At 36.1% G+C, this 23,046-nt stretch overlaps 1 protein-coding gene across 7 annotated transcripts in view; it reads right to left on the bottom strand.

The window, feature by feature from the left end:
- LOC117339289 (nucleolysin TIAR-like) overlaps positions 1–23,046 on the bottom strand; it is a 295,336-nt gene that overhangs the window by 32,694 nt on the left and 239,596 nt on the right. For all 7 annotated transcript variants that reach the window (XR_004535152.1, XR_004535153.1, XR_004535155.1 and 4 more), the window contains one exon: positions 15,284–15,371. Coding sequence is in view for 3 of the 7 variants with exons in the window: in XM_033900800.1 (XP_033756691.1) it covers positions 15,284–15,371 (88 nt within the window). In the remaining 4 variants the exon portion in view is untranslated. The remainder of the gene's footprint in view (positions 1–15,283; positions 15,372–23,046) is intronic.

Genomic DNA, 23,046 nt, shown 5'->3' with positions numbered 1-23,046 from the left:
TGTGTCACTTCACAAACTGATGAACATTGTGTCACTGAATAAACCGATGGACATTGTGTCACTGAACAAACTGATGGATATTGTGTCACTGAACAAACTGATGAACATTGTGTCACTGAACAATTGATGAACATTGTACACACCAATGAACAGATAAAAAAGACTTCCACTACACTCTGTATATGGTATATAAGAAAGGATAGGCCAATTAAACTGTTGTTTTGGCTGATAAAGTATAGATTGAGCCCCATATCCTGCCAGGAGAGGTTGACATAAACCAATATTGCAGTATGTCTGGGAGACCAATGATGTCCTAGGCAGCCATGTAGGAGGGCAGCTAGTGACAGTAATATAACATCATTGGGGCCAGATGAAAAGCTTATGTAAGAGGAAAATTCTCATAATATATGGTTAGGTCCTTCTGGTCGGCAGGGCTAAATATAAACCAATATGACTGCCCCCTGGAGCTACATTGAGAACACAATCTGTGATAGTTTCAAGAATGGTTCTTTATTATTTACTTTAGCCTACATTATAGTGCATCATGTAGCGCAAGATTGTCGGAGTTTTAAAAATACGCCAATAGAGTAAATAGGTGGAGCCTGAACACTGCTATTTCATGTTAAACACAGAGGACACCTCCTGGGACCATGCCGTTATAAATAAACCAATATTAACAGAACTGCACAAACCCCGAGATAATCCTAGCCTATCACAACAGTTACCAGCCCCCATATTCTCAACAGACATTTCACAAGGATTCACAAGAAACAATAGCATCTTTACAGTGAGTTTGTGACTTAGCAGACAAAGGCTACTGGTGGTACAGACAACTGGACACACCACATGGGAGGACAGGCTGTATCATACACACTTGTAGCCACAGTAACAGCAGAAAAAGTGGATTACAACATGTCAGGTATTCCTAGAAATCATCACAAACACAACTACACTCCCACTTTCGATCGACACAAACGATCACAGCAAACCAGCACCACCAAAACAAATGGAAGCATTCATTATCCAGTGTACGGGAACTCGTAAACAATCCATCCCAAAATATATGTCTTGCATTTGCATGTAAAATTTATCCTGGAGATTCAAGTCAGGCTTTCACTCTTTAACCCATTTTTTCATGAAACAGGTTGGTTAAGATTAAATGAATTCCATTGTAGTTCCTGAGCTAGCTCTAACTTACAAAATTAAATAAGTGTGGTTACAGACAACCAAGTTGGAAATAATGACAAAGCTAAAAGGCAGTCTATTGTCATCTACTGATTCACCAGGATCCAGTCATCAACATGTCTAGTGGAAAGAGGTTCAGTGATATACATACTTTCAAATGTGTCCAATTCGACAATAAAACTGAATCAATCTTTAGCTTCACGAATATAGGAAGATAGCTCAAATGGTTGGAGTGTCCTTCGAAAGTTTAAAGGTCCTGGGTTTGAGTCATGGTCTTGTCACCAAGTTTTCCCTCTCATATAACATACTCAACTAAAGATACTATGACTCTTGTCACCAAGTTTTCCCTCTCATATAACATACTCAACTAAAGATACTAAAATGATGTGAAAAAGAGTTTGTTTTGGGTTCAAACACTTGGTTAAAGGAAGGAGGAGTGCAGTGGAAATAGACTAGGGTGTGAATACTGAAAACTAGGTAGCTTTAAGGCTAGAGCATCTATCTAGAGTTCAGAGGTCCTAGAAGTATGGCATCATGTACCTTACCCCATTCCTAGAAGTATGGCATCATGTACCTTACCCCATTCCTAGAAGTATGGCATCATGTACCTTACCCCATTCCTAGAAGTATGACATCATGTACCTTACCCCATTCCTAGAAGTATGGCATCATGTACCTTACCCCATTCCTAGAAGTAAGGCATCATGTACCTTACCCCATTCCTAGAAGTATGGCATCATGTACCTTACCCCATTCCTAGAAGTATAGCATCATGTACCTTACCCCATTCCTAGAAGTATGGCATCATGTACCTTACCCCATTCCTAGAAGTATGACATCATGTACCTTACCCAATTCCAAGAAGTATGGCATGATATACTTCACCACAATCCCAGAAGTTTGTCACTCTTTTCCTGAATCCCATATACCTATAATCATACAGTATATGCCAGCATTTCCTCAATCCTAAATATATATCAACCAGCATTTCCTCAATCCTAAATATATATCAACATGTTTTATTGCCTAATCAATAAAAGCGGCTTTACCAATTACTTACAAGTAATAATTACCTTTTCCATTACACTGTATTTCTGATTAAAAACATACACATACTCTAAAGGCAGGTCAGCCATTTGTGATGACAAACTGTATCCTAAGTGAGCTTTTGTAGATCTCCATGGAGGTTTGAGATCAGAGAGAGGGTGAGGATTATGTAACACGTCACCCCATAGTCACTGACTGGTCTTTATGGCCACCATACATGCAAGGTTAGCATGAAACATTTTGAGTAACTTCGCTGCCTGGAGGATCCTCTGCCCAGTTTTTCATGAATGCCAGGCATCGCCTGCCTAAAGTCCGTCAAGGTACCCCTAATGACACAGCATTGTTATAATTCATGTCTAATTTGACACACCAACAATGCTTTTATTCTTGTAATTAATTAGCAGTGCCACTAGCATTACCAAGTCTGATGGCAGCCTTGTGAAGAATTACAATGGAAATAGTGTCAAAATCATGTCAACTTTGTCTTAAAACTGACAGTATTGATGTTACAAGGCAGAGAGAAGATTGCTAGAAAGAAGTTGTCGGAAGTCACCATTTTAGCGGCATTTCCCTGTAGTCCCAGCCTTCTTATTTGCAGCTATAATAAAGCTTGGCTGTAGAAGGATTTATAGGAATTCCACCAGTTTACTGTGTTCCCCCACTGTTCCAGGCTAGTTCTCTGACGGAAGCTCGGCCACAAATATTCTCCATGCATTTGGCAACGGAAACATTCATCTTTTTGGTTTTCTTAACAAATATCCAGTCATGAAGTCTATAATGGAAACTGTCAAATTCATCGAAAGATTTTATTGTTGTTTTTTTTTTTTTTTTGCTGAGAATGTTTATACATGTACATAAAAAGATATGTAATCTTAAAGCATTGGACAGAGATCTCAAACTCATACACCATACAGAAATAAGGAATCAGATCCTTGGGGATCCCATAGAGCCCAGCCATTCTGACTTATCTACTGATTCTGTCCAGAAATGTTTGGTGGGTAGAGAGATAATACAGTGTGTTCACATGCTGAATCACTATGATCAAGTCTGTGACCTAACAATTCTCACAAACACAGAATGATGCTTTTTTCTGTGACTCTTAAGATATCTAACACTAAAAAATAAAAAGTATGTGGAGAGATTGCAGGGCGGCTATGAAGCAGGACGGAAGGCCAGAACTCATGAGATTTATAGCCTTCACTGATAGTCTGAACATTGCTTCATGGAAAAAGCTGAAAATTAATTTCCGTTGGAGTTTTCTTGAGGAATAAATGGTAAGGATTTATTGCAAAGTGTCCAAAGCCATCTGCCTATTTAGACGACTATAAATCATCCCATTATGGGGGAGAGCTATAGTTTTCTTGGGACACAAGGTGTCGTGAAGAGTTATAAGGTTAAATATAAACAGCTCTATTGACAACAGACCTCAACCATATATTTTTTCTTTAATCTCTAAAATAATTCATATTTCTCTATCCTTTCCAGTTTTCAATATTTACCCTGATGATTTCTGCAAAATACCAAACAATTTTATACAAGATCGTATTTTTGTCATAATTTCCATTTATTTCTTATTTCTGGCCTAATTTAATATTGCTATATATTGCATGTAGACTTCACAATGTTACCATTAAAAAGTTTTCCCTTAAATTAGATTTTTTTTTTTAAACTTTTCCTTTTCCATTCAATGCTTTGTCTCATATTTTAGCCAAATTTCAAACCATTTTTGCTTAATTTCTAAAAGACTTTTTTTTTTGTTCTCCATGATTTAATTTTTGTTCTCTGTGATCTTTCTTTGTTTTTCTCTCTGTGATTTAATTTTTGTTCTCCTCTGTGATTTAATTTCCGTGATTTTCCGTGATTTTATTTTTGTTTTTCTCTCCATGATTTTATTTTTGTTTTTCTCTCCATGATTTTATTTTTGTTTTTCTCTCTGTGATTTTATTTGTTTTTCTCTCTGTGATTTTATTTTTGTTTTTCTCTCCGTGATTTTATTTTTGTTTTTCTCTCCGTGATTTTATTTTTGTTTTCCTCTCCGTGATTTTATTTTTGTTTTTCTCTCCGTGATTTTATTTTTGTTTTCCTCTCCGTGATTTTATTTTTGTTTTCCTCTGTGATTTTATTTTTGTTTTTCTCTCCATGACTTTATTTTTGTTTTTCTCTCCAGATTTTATTTTTGTTTTTCTCTCTCCATGATTTTATTTTTGTTTTTCTCTCTCCATGATTTTTTTTTGTTTTTCTCTCTCCATGTTTTTTTTTTGTTTTTCTCTCTCCATGTTTTTTTTTTTGTTTTTCTCTCTCCATGATTTTATTTTTGTTTTTCTCTCCGTGATTTTATTTGTTTTTCTCTTCGTGATTTTATTTTTGTTTTCTCTTCGTGATTTTATTTTTGTTTTTCTCTCCGTGATTTTATTTGTTTTTCTCTCTGTGATTTTATTTTGTTTTTCTCTGTGATTCTATTTTTCTCTCCATGATTTTATTTTTGTTTTTCTTTCCGTGATTTTATTTTTGTTTTTCTCTCCGTGATTTTATTTTTGTTTTTTTCTACATGATTTTATTTGTTTTTCTCTCTCCATTAATTTATTTTGTTTTCCTCTGTGATTTTATTTTTGTTTTTCTCTCCATGATTTTTATTTTTGTTCTCCTCCGTGACTTTATTTTTGTTCTCCTCCGTGATTTTATTTTTGTTTTTCTCCCCGTGATTTATTTTGTTTTCTCCCCGTGATTTTATTTTTGTTCTCCTCCGTGATTTTATTTTTGTTTTTCTCCTCCGTGATTTTATTTTTGTTTTCCTCTCCATGATTTTATTTTTGTTTTTTTCTACATGATTTTATTGTTTTTTTCTCTCCATTAATTTATTTTTGTTTTCCTCTGTGATTTTATTTTTGTTTTTCTCTCCGTGATTTTATTTTTGTTTTCTCTCCTTGATTTTATTTTTGTTTTTCTCTCCGTGATTTTTATTTTTGTTCTCCTCCGTGACGTTATTTTTGTTCTCCTCCGTGACGTTATTTTTGTTCTCCTCCGTGACTTTATTTTTGTTCTCCTCCGTGACGTTATTTTTGTTCTCCTCCGTGACGTTATTTTTGTTCCACTCTGTGACTTTATTCTCCTATGACTTAGCTGTACTACCTTATGCCATCATGAATGAGACAGAAACAGAGCTTGTTGAGCCTACATATAACTATGCCATATAGGTTGTAATTGTACCGTGGATTCTGACACTTGTCTAAAGTTCTGTCTGCGGTCACTGCAATTAACGCCTGTGAAAAATGTATTACAGATTATTGATTTAGAATGGAAGACAATGAAAAATATGTTTTGGTGTATTTTATAGTGCGCACTGCCATAGAGGCGATGTTGATGGCCATCTGTATCATGTAGTGTCATCTGGGTCCAGCATCAGGGAGCGGAGGATTTATAGGGGCACCTTGTCAGATGGCATACACTGATTCTACATACATCATAGGAGACATTGACACACCAGTGTTTGCCGGAGTCTTCTCCTGATAGTCAGCAGAACATTTGTTGGTGTCAAAGCCACAGTATATCAATCAGGATAGAAATAAAATTCTCTCTCCATCCATTCAGCATAGATACAACATCCCATTGGTTCATGTCACTCAAACAACTGAAACCAATGTAGTCCTTGGAACACATTCCAGGTTTGATTTTCAATGATGGTGGTGCTACCAAATCAGATTCTCCCTTCAAGATGTAATCCATTATATTTAACAACTCATTGCTATAAAAATGGTATTAAACTCACTAATGCATTCTCATCAAAATATCATTAAACATATAAAGGAGTTCTCACTGAAATAGAAAATCATTTCTTTAGGAAGACAACAGTAAATGATAGTTTATATAATCAACCATTTAACAGATATTGACATCAGATGAAACACAGCCTCTGGAGAAAGTGTCACTTTCTGTAAGGAATCCTCGGACACTACCATACTAACATGGAGTTAAATCATCCCCACACAACCATACTGTGCCAAATCCTGCTATGATGCTATCCTGGGTCTGTTGGAAAAACTAACGTTAAAAAAAAGATTAATAAAATAATAGATGGAAAAATATAAGTAGATATAATCAAAACAAAAAAGCCAATCTCTGTATATATATATAGATATCTATGTAACTCTAAACAAAAATGTCAAAAAGATGAAAAGAGCAAAGAACAAAATCAAAACAAAAAAGAATAAACAAAATTGGATAAACCTTTCTCCGCCAAGTCTTCCTCGATAGACTCTGCCATTATCCAGCCAGGACCAGCCTATTGAGGTGTGATAGAGGGAGAAGGTTAGGCAGCCCATAAATATGACACACTTAAAGTTTCCTCTGTTTACTATAGAAACTACGTAAAGAAAATCCCGTAAATGACTGAAATAATGTAATAAACAAAAAAAAACAACAAAAAGGATGAAACCCTTATCTGTGAAATATATACCAAAGTTTACAAATGAGGGCACTAGGGATAGGGTTTTATGTGTAAATACCAAAGTCGTTACATCACGCCTATGTACTGTGCTTCACTAATCAAGGCAAGTTGTAATCGCCATAGAGACCAGGCAGAAAAGATCAAAGTAAGCTAGGCCATGAATATTCATGACAAATTTACTAACATGAAGGAATAAAGTCTACATGTATGCTGGATAAAAAAATGATATAGCTTCACCTTGGCACCCCTTTTGTTCCATATTTGACTCTCTTTCATCTGGTTTTTGGTGAGTCTAAATGGAAGTGGGAGGGGTGACAGGGACACACCAGCTACAAGTAAAAGTGGGGATAAACATACTCAAACAGATGTCGTTAGGCATAGTAGCAAAAAGTTTACTTGGGGAAATTTGATGAAAAAGATAGAAATGTAAAAGAAATATACATATCCAGTGATTTCAATATTGTATAATATATCCATCCCTGGTTTTCCGTATAATATAATTAGGAAAGAAGTCTGTAATTGAAATGTAAAAAAAATATAAATATATGAAAAGTAATATAATAATGAAAAAGGCATACATAGCCTGGCTACTGTCTGAGAACACTGGCGAAACCCGTGTTTCCCTGGAAACCATCGGGTGCAGACACGTCTTCATGTAATGCTGTTAAGCAAAGGACAGGAATGGTATTACAAGTTATGACTACTTTTGCCTGGAATTACAAGTTATGTATATTTTTGCCTGGCTTGTTACACACCAAGTCTAGCCCAGAAATGTTTACAAACAACAATTTGTTTCAAAGTACCACCAAGATTACAAACTCTCAAAAAAAAAAGAATGATTATTTGTCTCCCTTTTGTATTATAGTGGTAAAAGTGTTGAGCGGCTTAGTGTTTTTGCTGTGATAGTTTTACATTATGGCAGAGGACCAGGTAGGAGATAAAACTCCTACCATGCTTAAATCAGGTAGTGTACATCACTAAAACTAAAACGGCTCCAATTTTAAAATTCAGATGTAACAATGACTTTACAAAAAGATGATTTCCCAATGATCAACTGACAAGAGATTAGGCTTTTTTGGCCTGCCCATATACAATTAGTGCTATTCCCTGCGATAGATGACAGTGTCCAAGCTTCCCCGTGGACAAAAAGTGCCACTGTAGTGTAGGGCAATCACCCTGCATTCTGTACAGGTGTCAACCAAGGATTGACTTAGCGCCTACAATATTATCATAGCCTGTACCCCAGAGGGCAGCATTGGTGTCGATAAAGATATTTCCCAGGCAAACATCTCTACCCATGTATCTCTGGTAAGCTTCATAACTTACAGTAACACAACCAATCTAACAAATTTAGAAACATTTTGAGACTTTAATGTTTGAAAATAGATTATAAGTACACACTTTATCGTGGATACAAGTATTCTACAGCTAACCAATCTCCAGGAGCATCGAACATTCATTTAGAAATTGCTTGGCGTACTCTTATAACCACTGGACACCACTGCCGGCTGCAGCTTGGTGATGAGAATTGTCTTGATTGGAACTAAGGCCATCTTCGTTGGAAGGAATTGATTGTTAAGGGTTATTTACTTCCTCAGAATCTAAGCTATCTATCTACACCCAACACTGGAGCTTTGTTTCACCAAGTTTCAGTCACATATTGGTGTTTCGTGGGCAGTGAAGCTGTCTGATGTACTGATAAATTATAGCCATTTTTATACACAGTATATATGTGTCAGCTCCTCTGTCCTCTTTTTGTGATCATATCCTTTTCTTAATCATTTCCTCAATGACTGGATGTTGTCCCACAGGAACATATGGACAAAGGATTGTCATGCCTTTCCTGTACAAGGGGAATGAGGAACAGGTTTATCTAATCACCATACTATCATACACAGCTAGCATCTCCCTCATAATTCCAATATGTTAGTCCCCAATGGAAACCCTATCTCTGATGTAGCACAAGGAAATGAAGCAGTATTGTGAAGTGTAGCTTCTGTTAAAGTTCAAATGTCTAGACAACTCTCATGGTTACAGTTTCATATCCCTTCTCTTTCAATTCAAATCACCACATCTGAACTCACCTAGATATAATTCTGCTAATAATGATAATGTTTCTTTATCCAGTTTTGAAATAACTCTTTCTATTCCAGGATGAAAAGAGCGGATTTTCCTACCGCATTATGCAGCATATGAAAAACCTTTATGTATACAACATCTTATTAGGCAATGAAGTTGTGTGTCATTTTAGGCTTGTGAAATGGTATTTGGCACCTGTCATTCGAGTTATGTCATTATTTGTTTTCTTCGTGATATTTCTGTCCATTCTTGAACAGAAAAAAAATTAAATGTGAGGATAACCGATGGTCTTTTTGGGTAGTACTTTACAATTTACACATTTATAAACCAAACACCACCACATCCTAGAATGTGCTCATCACTAAATGATAATAGGATTAATACCAGCAACACTGTCCACTGGGTGATACCACAGTTACATGGTCCACTGAGTGATACCACTACGACATGGTCCACTGGGTGATACCACTACGACATGGTCCACTGGGTGATACCACAGTTACATGGTCCACAGAGTGATATCACTACGACACGGTCCACTGGGTGATACCACTACGACACGGTCCACTGGGTGATACCACTACGACACGGTCCACTGAGTGATACCACTACGACACGGTCCACTGGGTGATACCACTACGACACGGTCCACTGAGTGATACCACTACGACACGGTCCACTGGGTGATACCACTACGACACGGTCCACTGGGTGATACCACAGTCACATGGTCCACAGAGTGATACCACTACGACATGGTCCACTGGGTGATACCACTACGACATGGTCCACTGAGTGATACCACAGTCACATGGTCCACTGAGTGATACCACTACGACATGGTCCACTGAGTGATACCACTACGACATGGTCCACTGGGTGATACCACTACGACATGGTCCACTGGGTGATACCACTACGACATGGTCCACTGAGTGATACCACTACCACATGGTCCACCGAGTGATACCACTACGACATGGTCCACAGGGTGATACCACTACAACATGGTCCACCGAGTGATACCACTACCACACCATAGTCATATCTCGCGAGTAAAAACCACCACAGACTGTTACCACACAAACCCTTCAAACCATGACATACTTTAGACTAGTCCCACACTTTATAAAAGCAATTTTTATTTGATTCTAATGTTGCCCATTAAGAATTTCTATTTTGAATCAATAGTTCTACAGTTTCGATAATACTGTCTCCAATTTTATTACTTCTCATTTATTGGAGGTTTCTGTTTTTGGATTGATAGATATTTTTTATTGTTTTTATCTTCAGTCTATGATTCTCCAACTTTAATCATTCTGGATTTCATTTCTGCCAAGTCATACAAGATTCATTAATAAACTGTATAACATATACTATATATTTATAACATAGTGTATACGACTATTATATATTTATAACATAGTGTATACGACTACTATATATTTATAACATAGTGTATACGACTATTATATATTTATAACATAGTGTATACGACTATCATATATTTATAACATAGTGTATACGACTATCATATATTTATAATGTAGTGTATACGACTATTATATATTTATAATGTAGTGTATACGACTATTATATATTTATAATGTAGTGTATACGACTATTTTATATTTATAATGTAGTGTATACGACTATTATATATTTATAACATAGTATATACGACTATCATATATTTATAACATAGTGTATACGACTATCATATATTTATAATGTAGTGTATACGACTATCATATATTTATAATGTAGTGTATACGACTATCATATATTTATAATGTAGTGTATACGACTATTATATATTTATAATGTAGTGTATACGACTATTTTATATTTATAATGTAGTGTATACGACTATTATATATTTATAACATAGTATATACGACTATTATATATTCATAATGTAGTGTATACGACTATCATATATTTATAACATAGTGTATACGACTATTATATATTTATAACATAGTGTATACGACTATCATATATTTATAATGTAGTGTATACGACTATTATATATATATAACATAGTGTATACGACTATTATATATTTATAACATAGTGTATACGACTATAATATATTTATAACATAGTGTATACGACTATTATATATTTATAACGTAGTGTATATGACTATTATATATTTATAACGTAGTGTATACGACTATTATATATTTATAATGTAGTGTATTAGACTATTATATATTTATAACATAGTGTATACGACTATTATATATTTATAACATAGTGTATACGACTATTATATATTTATAACATAGTATATATTTATAGCGTAGTGTATACGACTATCATATATTTATAACATAGTATATATTTATAAAGGTAGTGTATACGACTATCATATATTTATAATGTAGTATATATTTATAAACGTAGTGTATAAGACTATTATATATTGATAACATAGTGTATACGACTATTATATATTTATAACATAGTGTATACGACTATCATATATTTATAATGTAGTGTATAAGACTATTACATAGTTATAATGTAGTGTATAAGACTATTACATAGTTATAATGTCGTGCAGCCATGAAAAAGTGTCTATGAACAAACAGGAGACTTAAATTTTCTATATGACATTTGTGAGGATAGAAATGTTTGATACATGAATTGAGTACAGGAACAGAAATCATCACTATTTTACTGTCATATCCTGCCTGTGAAGATAAAAACGTCAGATAAATAAATTTCCATAAATTGATAGGAAATTAATTTCCTGCGTTACTAATTAACTCTGTCAGCAGAGAGGAAACTAATACCATTACTCTTCAATAAAGTTTCTATTCCCCAACTTTTCCATCCATCAAGCTAAAAATTGGCCTACAGTAATGACAAACTATTATTACTTAACATGATAAGAAAAATTTATTTCAGCACAGAAGTTGTCTCCATAATTTAATACTTGATATTCAATCATTAACCCTACGACCTCTGAGAATTCACATTAGTCGTGAAATGTCAGTTATTTTAGGTGGACCAATCACCCCTGGTAGAGATGGTGGAGCTTTATGACATGTCAAAGTTCCAATATTAAACCTGAAAATATCTTCTTCATCATCTTTTATTAGCTTCGTTTGTGAACTTGCAATCAATATGTTATGGTTCAATGACATTTACTAATTTTCATCTTCTATTCGTTGGACATAAATGATGCAGAACTTGGTACTCAACACCTGTGCCATCTACACATCGTTGACATATTTATGTGGCCAATTAAATTTATCAAAATAAATGGAGCATACATACAGGTAAACATACCTGTTGGCCCAGAGATAGCTGACCACACGAAAACTACAAAAACTGCACAAACAGATATCTGGTACCTACAGGAATACTGAAACACTAAATATACAGAAAATCTCAAATAAATCTAGATCTCATGATCAATGAAGAATCATTCTAAATTTACTACAATTAATGTTGACAACAAACAAAACGCAATTACTATAAGTTTGCTTACATCTACCCGCAAAATAAAGTTGACTCCTTCTTGATTGTCTACTAGAAAGCCACTGATCACTTATAAGGAGCCACATGCACACTTTCCAAATTCAATACTTGTGTAAGATACCGCAATACCCCGCAACGCCTACGTAATTGTTAACATTTTGTAGGCAAAAAATCCCCCCATCATCAGGCAAATGAAAACATTCCTCCAATACTAGTATATTGAACTTTTTTTTTATTAATTTAGAATAACTGAATCATAAAATTCTGATAAGTTCTGAACATTAATACTAGACAACATTGTAGTTTGGTTGAGTAAGAATACATTAAAAAGTAAGGTCTTTTAAAGGGCTAATTAAGGCACTGTTGTCGGATCCTACAAATAAAAGTAGAGATACATCCCAGAGTCTTCACCAGGATACTAGAACAATCCTAGGGCTGTTTGCCTGAAACCTGTATAAAAGGATTTTCCTAGAGCCTTAATACTATGTCCTTTATCTTGACCCTATATGATAAATAATCCCAAGGCCTTTCGTTGAATCAAGATTTTGCCTAACCTATAGTTGTACAAAGATCTTGTACAACCCTGTAGATAAATATAACCCTAAATACGGATGTTCTGAAAGCCTCCCTACTTTAACAGCATCAATAAGGCTGTTCAGAGAGTCTCCCTACGCTAACAGTATCAATAAGGCTGTTCAGAGAGCCTCCCTACGCTAACAGCATCAATAAGGCTGTTCAGAGAGCCTCCCTACGCTAACAGCATCAATAAGGCTGTTCAGAGAGCCTCCCTACGCTAACAGCATCAATAAGGCTGTTCAGATAGCCTCCCTATGCTAACAGTATCAATAAGGCTGTTCAGAGAGCCTCCCTACGCTAACAGTATCAATAAGGCTGTTCAGAGAGCTTCCCTATGCTAACAGTATCAATAAGGCTGTTCAGATAGCCTCCCTATGCTAACAGTATCAATAAGGCTGTTCTGAAAGCCTCCCTGGGCTTACAGCATCAATAAGGCTGTTCTAAAAGCCTCCCTGTGCTTACAGCATCAATAAGGCTGTTCTGAAAGCATCTAAACATTAACAATATATATCTGCCAAGCATCTCGGTCACCTTGAGCAGTGAATGGAACAGCTAGCTTCATCAATTGTTTTATAGCTGGGGATATTGTATTTTGTATAGTGAAATTGAAAATATGGAGTGTGATAGTCTGAGAAAAATATGAGTCCGACTAGGGACCATGGGAGTTGTTAATTAGATAAGTGTGCCTCTGACCTTCATTATATAACCTAATTACTAGTACCCCGGCACTATGGTCCCCCAGGCACCAACAGTAAAACACTTCCAATATTTTAAATCTACCTTATGTACATAGCTGGATGGGATTATGTTGATTGTTTATGATAACATAGGGAGAGAGAAGAGCAAACACTGTCATAACCATGTAACATTGATGGGATAATATGTAATGTAGTCAGACAGTCAGTCAGTAGATTTTATCACTAGGTGCACAAAGTGTGTGCATCATGAAACTTCCTCGGGTTTGAGGAAACTATTAGGAAGCAATCACAATTAATTCCATTATAAGAAACAAGGGACAAATTCCAAGCATGGTCATGCCAGAAGTATTCCAAGTTACAGTGACGATTATTTATGAACCAAGTAAAAATAGCTCCTCAAAATGAGGAGAATACTACTAATTAAAAGACATAATTGTTACAATGTAGTGTTCCCATGGTTACAAGGTAGTGTTCCCATGGTTACAAGGTAGTGTTCTCATGGTTACAAGGTAGTGTTCTCATGGTTACAAGGTAGTGTTCCCATGGTTATAAGGAAGTGTTCCATTGGTTACAAGTTAGTGTTCCATTGGTTATAAGGAAGTGTTCCCATGGTTACAAGGTAGTGTTCTCATGGTTACAAGGTAGTGTTCTCATGGTTACACAGAAGTGTTCCCATGGTTACAAGGTAGTGTTCCCATGGTTACACAGAAGTGTTCCCATGGTTACAAGGTAGTGTTCTCATGGTTACACTGAAGTGTTCCCATGGTTACAAGGTAGTGTTCTCATGGTTACACTGAAGTGTTCCCATGGTTACAAGGTAGTGTTCTCATGGTTACACTGAAGTGTTCCCATGGTTACAAGGTAGTGTTCTCATGGTTACACTGAAGTGTTCCCATGGTTACACTGAAGTGTTCCCATGGTTACACAATATATGTTCTAATTGTTATAATGCATAATCAGAAGACATTCTGTATTTCAATGAACAAACCTAATGAATCAAACTAAATTTAGGCTTCCTTAGACTTTTGACCTTTCAAAATCCCAAACTTCCTCTTCATTACAGAATTGTATTATTGTCTGGTCTAGACCGACACAAAAGTCTCGTTAGACAGTTAACAACAATGGTACATGTACCCTGTAGATGTACACAACTGGATCTGTTATACTCTTGACAAATCATCAATTAAACAAACGTAAATTTGACCCTGATGGATTAGTGTGGCAGTGTTACGTTACTTTTAGTGGTGATGGCTGCCGTGTGATTGTCAATTCTCTCACTTTCATTACAATCAATTAGCTTGTGCTCATCAAATTTTCAACAAATTCCACATTTTTGTAGCACGTAACAAAGCGAGAATTCCCGAGAGTACAACAGCCAATGTATGTTGATCTAGCCAATTCAATATCGCAGGTAGCCCCTGCTCGCCATGATGTAAGCCCCACTTCCAATAACGAGCAGCAAGGGAAATAATGTTATTAACTAGCATTTTATGAGACTGCCCAATCTATCACTGGTCTGGAACACACGACTGGGAATATCACCATGAACCGGGGTGTGTACCTCTACATTTCTATATTCACAAAATGATATCCCACACATTTACAAAATTAATTACACATAGTGAGAAAAGAAAATTTAAACCTGACCAATACAAACCATCAAGTCTAGCCAGACTGAAACCCTCTGTCACTAAATCCAACAATTCACTATCTGTCTCCTCTGACACGTAAACTCCACACTGACATAACATATACTTACGATATTTCCCCAAAAGCTCCAAAAGCTTCTTTGAGTTGGTGTGTTTCTATATCTGGACTGAGGTCTCCCACAAATATATGGAAATGTTCTGAAAAACAAAAGGACACAACAAAGGTCAGTGGTAATATTTAAACAGAACTTGTTCATCTGACGTAAAAACCTAAGTTTATTTCAAACGTGAATTACTCTATTGTTGGCCACATGTGTTTACTGCATATTGTAACCAGGAATCATGCATTTATTGTCAAATAATCTAATCTAATAGAAGGTGTGTGATTCATGTTCCAATTGACCTCCAAGCAAAGGTCAGAATCACCAATGAGGCTATAACTCTGCATGTAAAAGGGATAAATTGGTGAATGGATAGGAGTGTAGACAGATGGACTGCTTGTATTACTGGAACTTGATGGATAGAAGTCTGATGAGGTTAAAGATGTCAGGTTATGATCTAGACTGGTGAAGTCTGATGAAGTTAGATGTCAGGTTATGATCTAGACTGGTGAAGTCTGATGAAGTTAGATGTCAGGTTATGATCTAGACTGGTGAAGTCTGATGAAGTTAGATGTCAGGTTATGATCTGGACTGGTGAAGTCTGATGAAGTTAGATGTCAGGTTATGATCTGGACTGGTGAAGTCTGATGAAGTTAGATATCAGGTTATGATCTAGACTGGTGAAGTCTGATGAAGTTAGATGTCAGGTTATGATCTAGACTGGTGAAGTCTGATGAAGTTAGATGTCAGGTTATGATCTGGACTGGTGAAGTCTGATAAAGTTAAAGATTCCAAGTTATTATTAACATTGATCTGGTGAAGTAACCAGGTTATTGTTAACATTGATCTGGTGAAGTAACCAGGTTATTATTAACATTGATCTGGTGAAGTAACCAGGTTATTATTAACATTGATCTGGTGAAGTAACCAGGTTATTGTTAACATTGATCTGGTGAAGTAACCAGGTTATTATTAACATTGATCTGGTGAAGTAACCAGGTTATTATTAACATTGATCTGGTGAAGTAACCAGGTTATTATTAACATCGATCTGGTGAAGTAACCAGGTTATTATTAACATCGATCTGGTGAAGTAACCAGGTTATTGTTAACATCGATCTGGTGAAGTAACCAGGTTATTGTTAACATTGATCTGGTGAAGTAACCAGGTTATTGTTAACATTGATCTGGTGAAGTAACCAGGTTATTATTAACATTGATCTGGTGAAGTAACCAGGTTATTATTAACATTGATCTGGTGAAGTAACCAGGTTATTATTAACATTGATCTGGTGAAGTAACCAGGTTATTGTTAACATTGATCTGGTGAAGTAACCAGGTTATTATTAACATTGATCTGGTGAAGTAACCAGGTTATTGTTAACATTGATCTGGTGAAGTAACCAGGTTATTATTAACATTGATCTGGTGAAGTAACCAGGTTATTATTAACATTGATCTGGTCACGTCCTGATGTTTACATCTAATCACACAGGGAACATTCTAGTGGTGTAAAATAGCTTCTATAGGTCAAGGTACCTTAAAGGTCAAACAGTCAACATTACAAAGTAATCAAGTTCTATTACCAAGGGTCATCAAAGGTCAAACTGGCACCGCTAGAAATAAATGTTTCCATAATAAAGGTTAGGTTTCCAGTCACTGCAATTCATCAACCTCATTTTCAGGGTCATTCAAAATTAATGCAATTCCTTTTTTTTTCTTCAAAAGATTTTTTTCATGCAAATTTTCTGCCATGTCTGATAATATGTATTTAATTTACTAGAATGTTTTGTTAATATGTACTTTGCCCAAAGATCTTACACAGGTGGAAATGAAAGGGGAAAAAAACCCACAAAAACTACCCAAAGTAGAAACTTATACAGATCACAGGGACCTATATTACCCTTCAATATGTATCTACATGTATATATCTACATTTGGCACCCGAGCCTCCCATTGCCTCAGTGTTAATCTGGGTTGCATCTATGAGCGTATAGATGCAGACAAGATCACATGACATGATTGTTGCATCATTTTGAAAAACATCATGGAAATGCTTCGCTACGAATGAATCAAACACAGCCAGGATAATGATTGAGAACAATTGCATTATTATGACGTCATTTTATCTATGTTGATCATCGTCACATCAAGGCTTTGTACCGTGTGTCAGATTGGTTGCAATTCAATCACAGAAAGGAATTTGATTTAAAATGCTATTCTTTCAAATGAATATACAGGGAAATGGATGAAAATCAAGATTGTTTTTGTTTAAGAAAGGCGGAGTTTAACATAAGTAATGTAAATATAACAATTAAACAATTAAATCTGGGTGACAGATAAATATTGATGGCGCCCCAACTGTTTGGTGCATTACACCTCAATATGTATCTACACGTGTAAATGTCAAGTGTGATGAATGTAAAACTTCTACCAGAGTGAAATTTTGTAAAAAAAACAAAAAAAAAAACATGCTTGAAAGCAATGCGAATAATATGACCAGATGAATATGAAGGTCACAGTGACCTAGATGTCTTGTAATGCTGTAATATGTCCTGAAGATATATCAAATTTTATCATAAAGTATGATGGTGTGTTTATGAGAAAAGAAGTAGTATCAGGGAAATGGAAAGTAAAACACCAGGTATTGTACTAATCATCAGTTTACGTGTCGTTTATATATAACTCAAGAGAAACAAACCTATTTAACCAGGTAAAAAATATAATCTATATTCAAGTAGTGTTTTCAAAGCCATTGAGGTCAAACAGGTAAAATATCAACTAAACATTTTTTTTTACAAAAACTACTATTCTAGAAATTACATCTGCATTATGCAGAAAAGTTCTGGTTTTAATCAATAGAAATTTCGAAACTTTTAAGGATTCCCCATTTGAATTGTGATTTCGAGATCAATAATCATTGAGTCTCTTTCTAAGACTCAAGGCTCATAGGCTTAAAATAAGTCTATATACATATGCCATAATTCTAACAAATGTTATCCAATTCAGAGTTTATTCAGCGAGTTATAGCTGTTAAAAACCCTGATCATGTATATACTATCAATAACCATCTATTAGAGAGAACTTTAAGACTGGGGCCTTGGGACGATGTCCTTGAATTACGTGTGAATGTAATAGGAGTATTGAACTACCACATAAATCAGGCCGTAAACACTTTGTACAGGGGAAACCAACTTAGCCTGACAACATCAAACAAGTAGTAGGTACCTCAACAATGACACTCACCAGTCAGGTTTGAATCGCAGGACATTTACACTCATTAAACAGACAAAGTGACACAAACAAGCATGTCTCCCAACAATAGCTGCTGCCATATCGACGGTCAGAAACAAAATTGAAAATCACTTCAAGACAGTGGTGAGGCATTTATTGTAGAAAATGTTTGTGTAGATTTGGCTGAGCTTATGCAGCGTTGTATGGGTACGTGTGGTAATAATAGCAATTATCCCTGGCTTTTATCTCGGTAATTAGGGCTAATCAGTAGCAATTCAGTCTTACTTGGTGACAAATGTCGACCGGACCGTTACCATGATGTTACACTACACTTCACATGCAACATGCGTGCTTTATGTCATTAAAAGCCCCGGTTCTTATGTCGACACGGACGCCAGTCTTATAAATAGTAAAACACCAGTTACTGTTATGTTCACCGCCTCTGAACCTAGCCATGGTCATAGCACACACAGCTATGTAAATACACTGGTTTATGGTGGGTTTGTCAAAACAGCAGTAATGGTAAATAGCCATGCAAATAAAAAAAATTATATTGTGTATTTAGGCAAAATATTCTCTTAATAATAGCTACATCGATCAATGGGCTTCATGGGATACTGGGACAAAAACAATGGTTAGTAAACGTACAACCATGAAAACTGTTTTTATTGTGTATTGAGGCAACACTTTGGTGATGGGAGCTATAATATCAACACATGGTTATAGAGGCCAGAGTATTGGTTACAATTCCAAAGATGACTCAATGTTACAGCGCTGGAAACCCCCGACATATAATAACTTGATAGATTGTATACTCACTATATTGAGTTATTTTATCTTTCCGGATCATAAAGTAAACCCCTCAGTTTGAATATTTAACATCCCAGATCATAAAGTAAACCCCCCAGTTTGAGTATTTAACATCCCAGATCATATTGTAACCCTCCAGTTTGAGTATTTAACATCCCAGATCATAAAGTAAACCCCCCAGTTTGAGTATTTAACATCCCAGATCATATTGTAACCCTCCAGTTTGAATATTTAACATCCCAGATCATATTGTAACCCTCCAGTTTGAGTATTTAACATCCCAGATCATAAAGTAAACCCCTCAGTTTGAGTATTTAACATCCCAGATCATAAAGTAAACCCTCCAGTTTGAGTATTTAACATCCCAGATCATAAAGTAAACTCCCCAGTTTGAGTATTTAACATCCCAGATCATATTGTAACCCTCCAGTTTGAGTATTTAACATCCCAGATCATAAAGTAAACCCCTCAGTTTGAGTATTTAACATCCCAGATCATAAAGTAAACCCTCCAGTTTGAGTATTTAACATCCCAGATCATAAAGTAAACCCCCAGTTTGAGTATTTAACATCCCAGATCATAAAGTAAACCCCTCAGTTTGAGTATTTAACATCCCAGATCATAAAGTAAACCCCTCAGTTTGAGTATTTAACATCCCAGATCATATTGTAACCCTCCAGTTTGAGTATTTAACATCCCAGATCATAAAGTAAACCCTCCAGTTTGAGTATTTAACATCCCAGATCATAAAGTAAACCCCCAGTTTGAGTATTTAACATCCCAGATCATAAAGTAAACCCCCCAGTTTGAGTATTTAACATCCCAGATCATAAAGTAAACCCCTCAGTTTGAGTATTTAACATCCCAGATCATAAAGTAAACCCCCAGTTTGAGTATTTAACATCCCAGATCATATTGTAGCCCTCCAGTTTGAGTATTTAACATCCCAGATCATATTGTAACCCCCCAGTTTGAGTATTTAACATCCCAGATCATATTGTAACCCCCCAGTTTGAGTATTTAACATCTCAGATCATATTGTAACCCTCCAGTTTGAGTATTTAACATCCCAGATCATATTGTAACCCTCCAGTTTGAGTATTTAACATCCCAGATCATAAAGTAAACTCCCCAGTTTGAGTATTTAACATCCCAGATCATAAAGTAAACCCTCCAGTTTGAGTATTTAACATCCCAGATCATATTGTAACCCTCCAGTTTGAGTATTTAACATCCCAGATCATAAAGTAAACCCCCCAGTTTGAGTATTTAACATCCCAGATCATATTGTAACCCTCCAGTTTGAGTATTTAACATCCCAGATCATAAAGTAAACCCTCCAGTTTGAGTATTTAACATCCCAGATCATATTGTAACCCTCCAGTTTGAGTATTTAACATCCCAGATCATATTGTAACCCCCCAGTTTGAGTATTTAACATCCCAGATCATATTGTAACCCTCCAGTTTGAGTATTTAACATCCCAGATCATAAAGTAAACCCTCCAGTTTGAGTATTTAACATCCCAGATCATAAAGTAAACTCCTCAGTTTGAATATTTAACATCCCAGATCATAAAGTAAACCCCTCAGTTTGAGTATTTAACATCCCAGATCATAAAGTAAACCCCCCAGTTTGAGTATTTAACATCCCAGATCATATTGTAACCCTCCAGTTTGAGTATTTAACATCCCAGATTATAAAGTAAACCCCCCAGTTTGAGTATTTAACATCCCAGATCATATTGTAACCCTCCAGTTTGAGTATTTAACATCCCAGATCATAAAGTAAACCCCTCAGTTTGAGTATTTAACATCCCAGATCATATTGTAGCCCTCCAGTTTGAGTATTTAACATCCCAGATCATATTGTAGCCCTCCAGTTTGAGTATTTAACATCCCAGATCATAAAGTAAACTTCCCAGTTTGAGTATTTAACATCCCAGATCATAAAGTAAACTCCCCAGTTTGAGTATTTAACATCCCAGATCATGATGTAAACCCTCCAGTTTGAGTATTTAACATCCCAGATCATATTGTAACCCTCCAGTTTGAGTATTTAACATCCCAGATCATATTGTAGCCCTCCAGTTTGAGTATTTAACATCCCAGAACATAAAGTAAACTCCCCAGTTTGAGTATTTAACATCCCAGATCATGATGTAAACCCTCCAGTTTGAGTATTTAACATCCCAGATCATATTGTAACCCTCCAGTTTGAGTATTTAACATCCCAGATCATATTGTAGCCCTCCAGTTTGAGTATTTAACATCCCAGATCATAAAGTAAACCCCCCAGTTTGAGTATTTAACATCCCAGATCATATATATCATTATTATAATAAGCCTATAGATCTAAGATACTGGATCACTGTATTACTTTCTATGATAATAACTTATAGACCTAGGATACTGGACTATTGTATTACTTCCTGACTGACAGCCTACCTGTAATTACCATATGGATCTGGCTGACAGCCTACCTGAGATTACCATACGGATCTGGCTGACAGCCTACCTGAGATTACCATACGGATCTGGCTGAAAGCCTACCTGTAATTACCATACGGATCTGGCTGACAGCCTACCTGTGATTACCATACACATCTGGCTGACAGCCTACCTGTGATTACCATACGGATCTGACTGACAGCCTACCTGTGATTACCATACGGATCTGGCTGACAGCCTACCTGTGATTACCATACGGATCTGGCTGACAGCCTACCTGTGATTACCATACGGATCTGGCTGACAGCCTACCTGTGATTACCATACGGATCTGGCTGACAGCCTACCTGTGATTACCATACAGATCTGGCTGACAGCCTACCTGTGATTACCATACAGATCTGGCTGACAGCCTACCTGTGATTACCATACAGATCTGGCTGACAGCCTACCTGAGATTACCATACAGATCTGGCTGACAGCCTACCTGTGATTACCATACAGATCTGGATGACAGCCTACCTGAGATTACCATACAGATCTGGCTGACAGCCTACCTGTAATTACCATACAGATCAGGCTGACAGCCTACCTGTGATTACCATATGGATCTGGCTGACAGCCTACCTGTGATTACCATACAGATCTGGCTGACAGCCTACCTGTGATTACCATACAGATCTGGCTGACAGCCTACCTGTGATTACCATACAGATCTGGCTGACAGCTTACCTGAGATTACCATACAGATCTGGCTGACAGCCTACCTGTGATCACCATACAGATCTGACTGACAGCCTACCCAAGATTCATTGAGAACTTGTGAAGAAAATCATGCAATTAATTATCGATAGATTAGTCTAGAGAAGATCACATCCCCTTGACAAGAATATCCCATGACATCAGTATTGACCTCAAACAGAAATATCTGGGCCAGGCTGAGAAAACAGTTAACTAGCGTCAGATAATCACAACAGAATAATCAATGTTGGTAAGAATAATAATAGAATGGTCATTATCATGTGATCGAGTGATATAGAGAAGTATGGATGGTTAACCTTGTGGTGCTGAGGAGGCCGTGAAAATGTTAACTTTGTGTGGTACTGAAGAGACAGTAAAAATGTTAACTTTGTGTTGTACTGAAGAGATAGTAAAAATGTTAACTTTGTGTGGTACTGAAGAGATAGTAAAAATGGTAACTTTGTGTGGCACCGAGGAAATGGTGAAAATGGTAACTTTGTGTGGCACCGAGGAAATGGTGAAAATGTTAACTTTGTG

This window comes from Pecten maximus, chromosome 12 (assembly GCF_902652985.1).
Source record: "Pecten maximus chromosome 12, xPecMax1.1, whole genome shotgun sequence".
NCBI lineage: Eukaryota > Metazoa > Mollusca > Bivalvia > Pectinida > Pectinidae > Pecten > Pecten maximus.
This window is presented reverse-complemented; position numbering and strand designations above follow the sequence as displayed.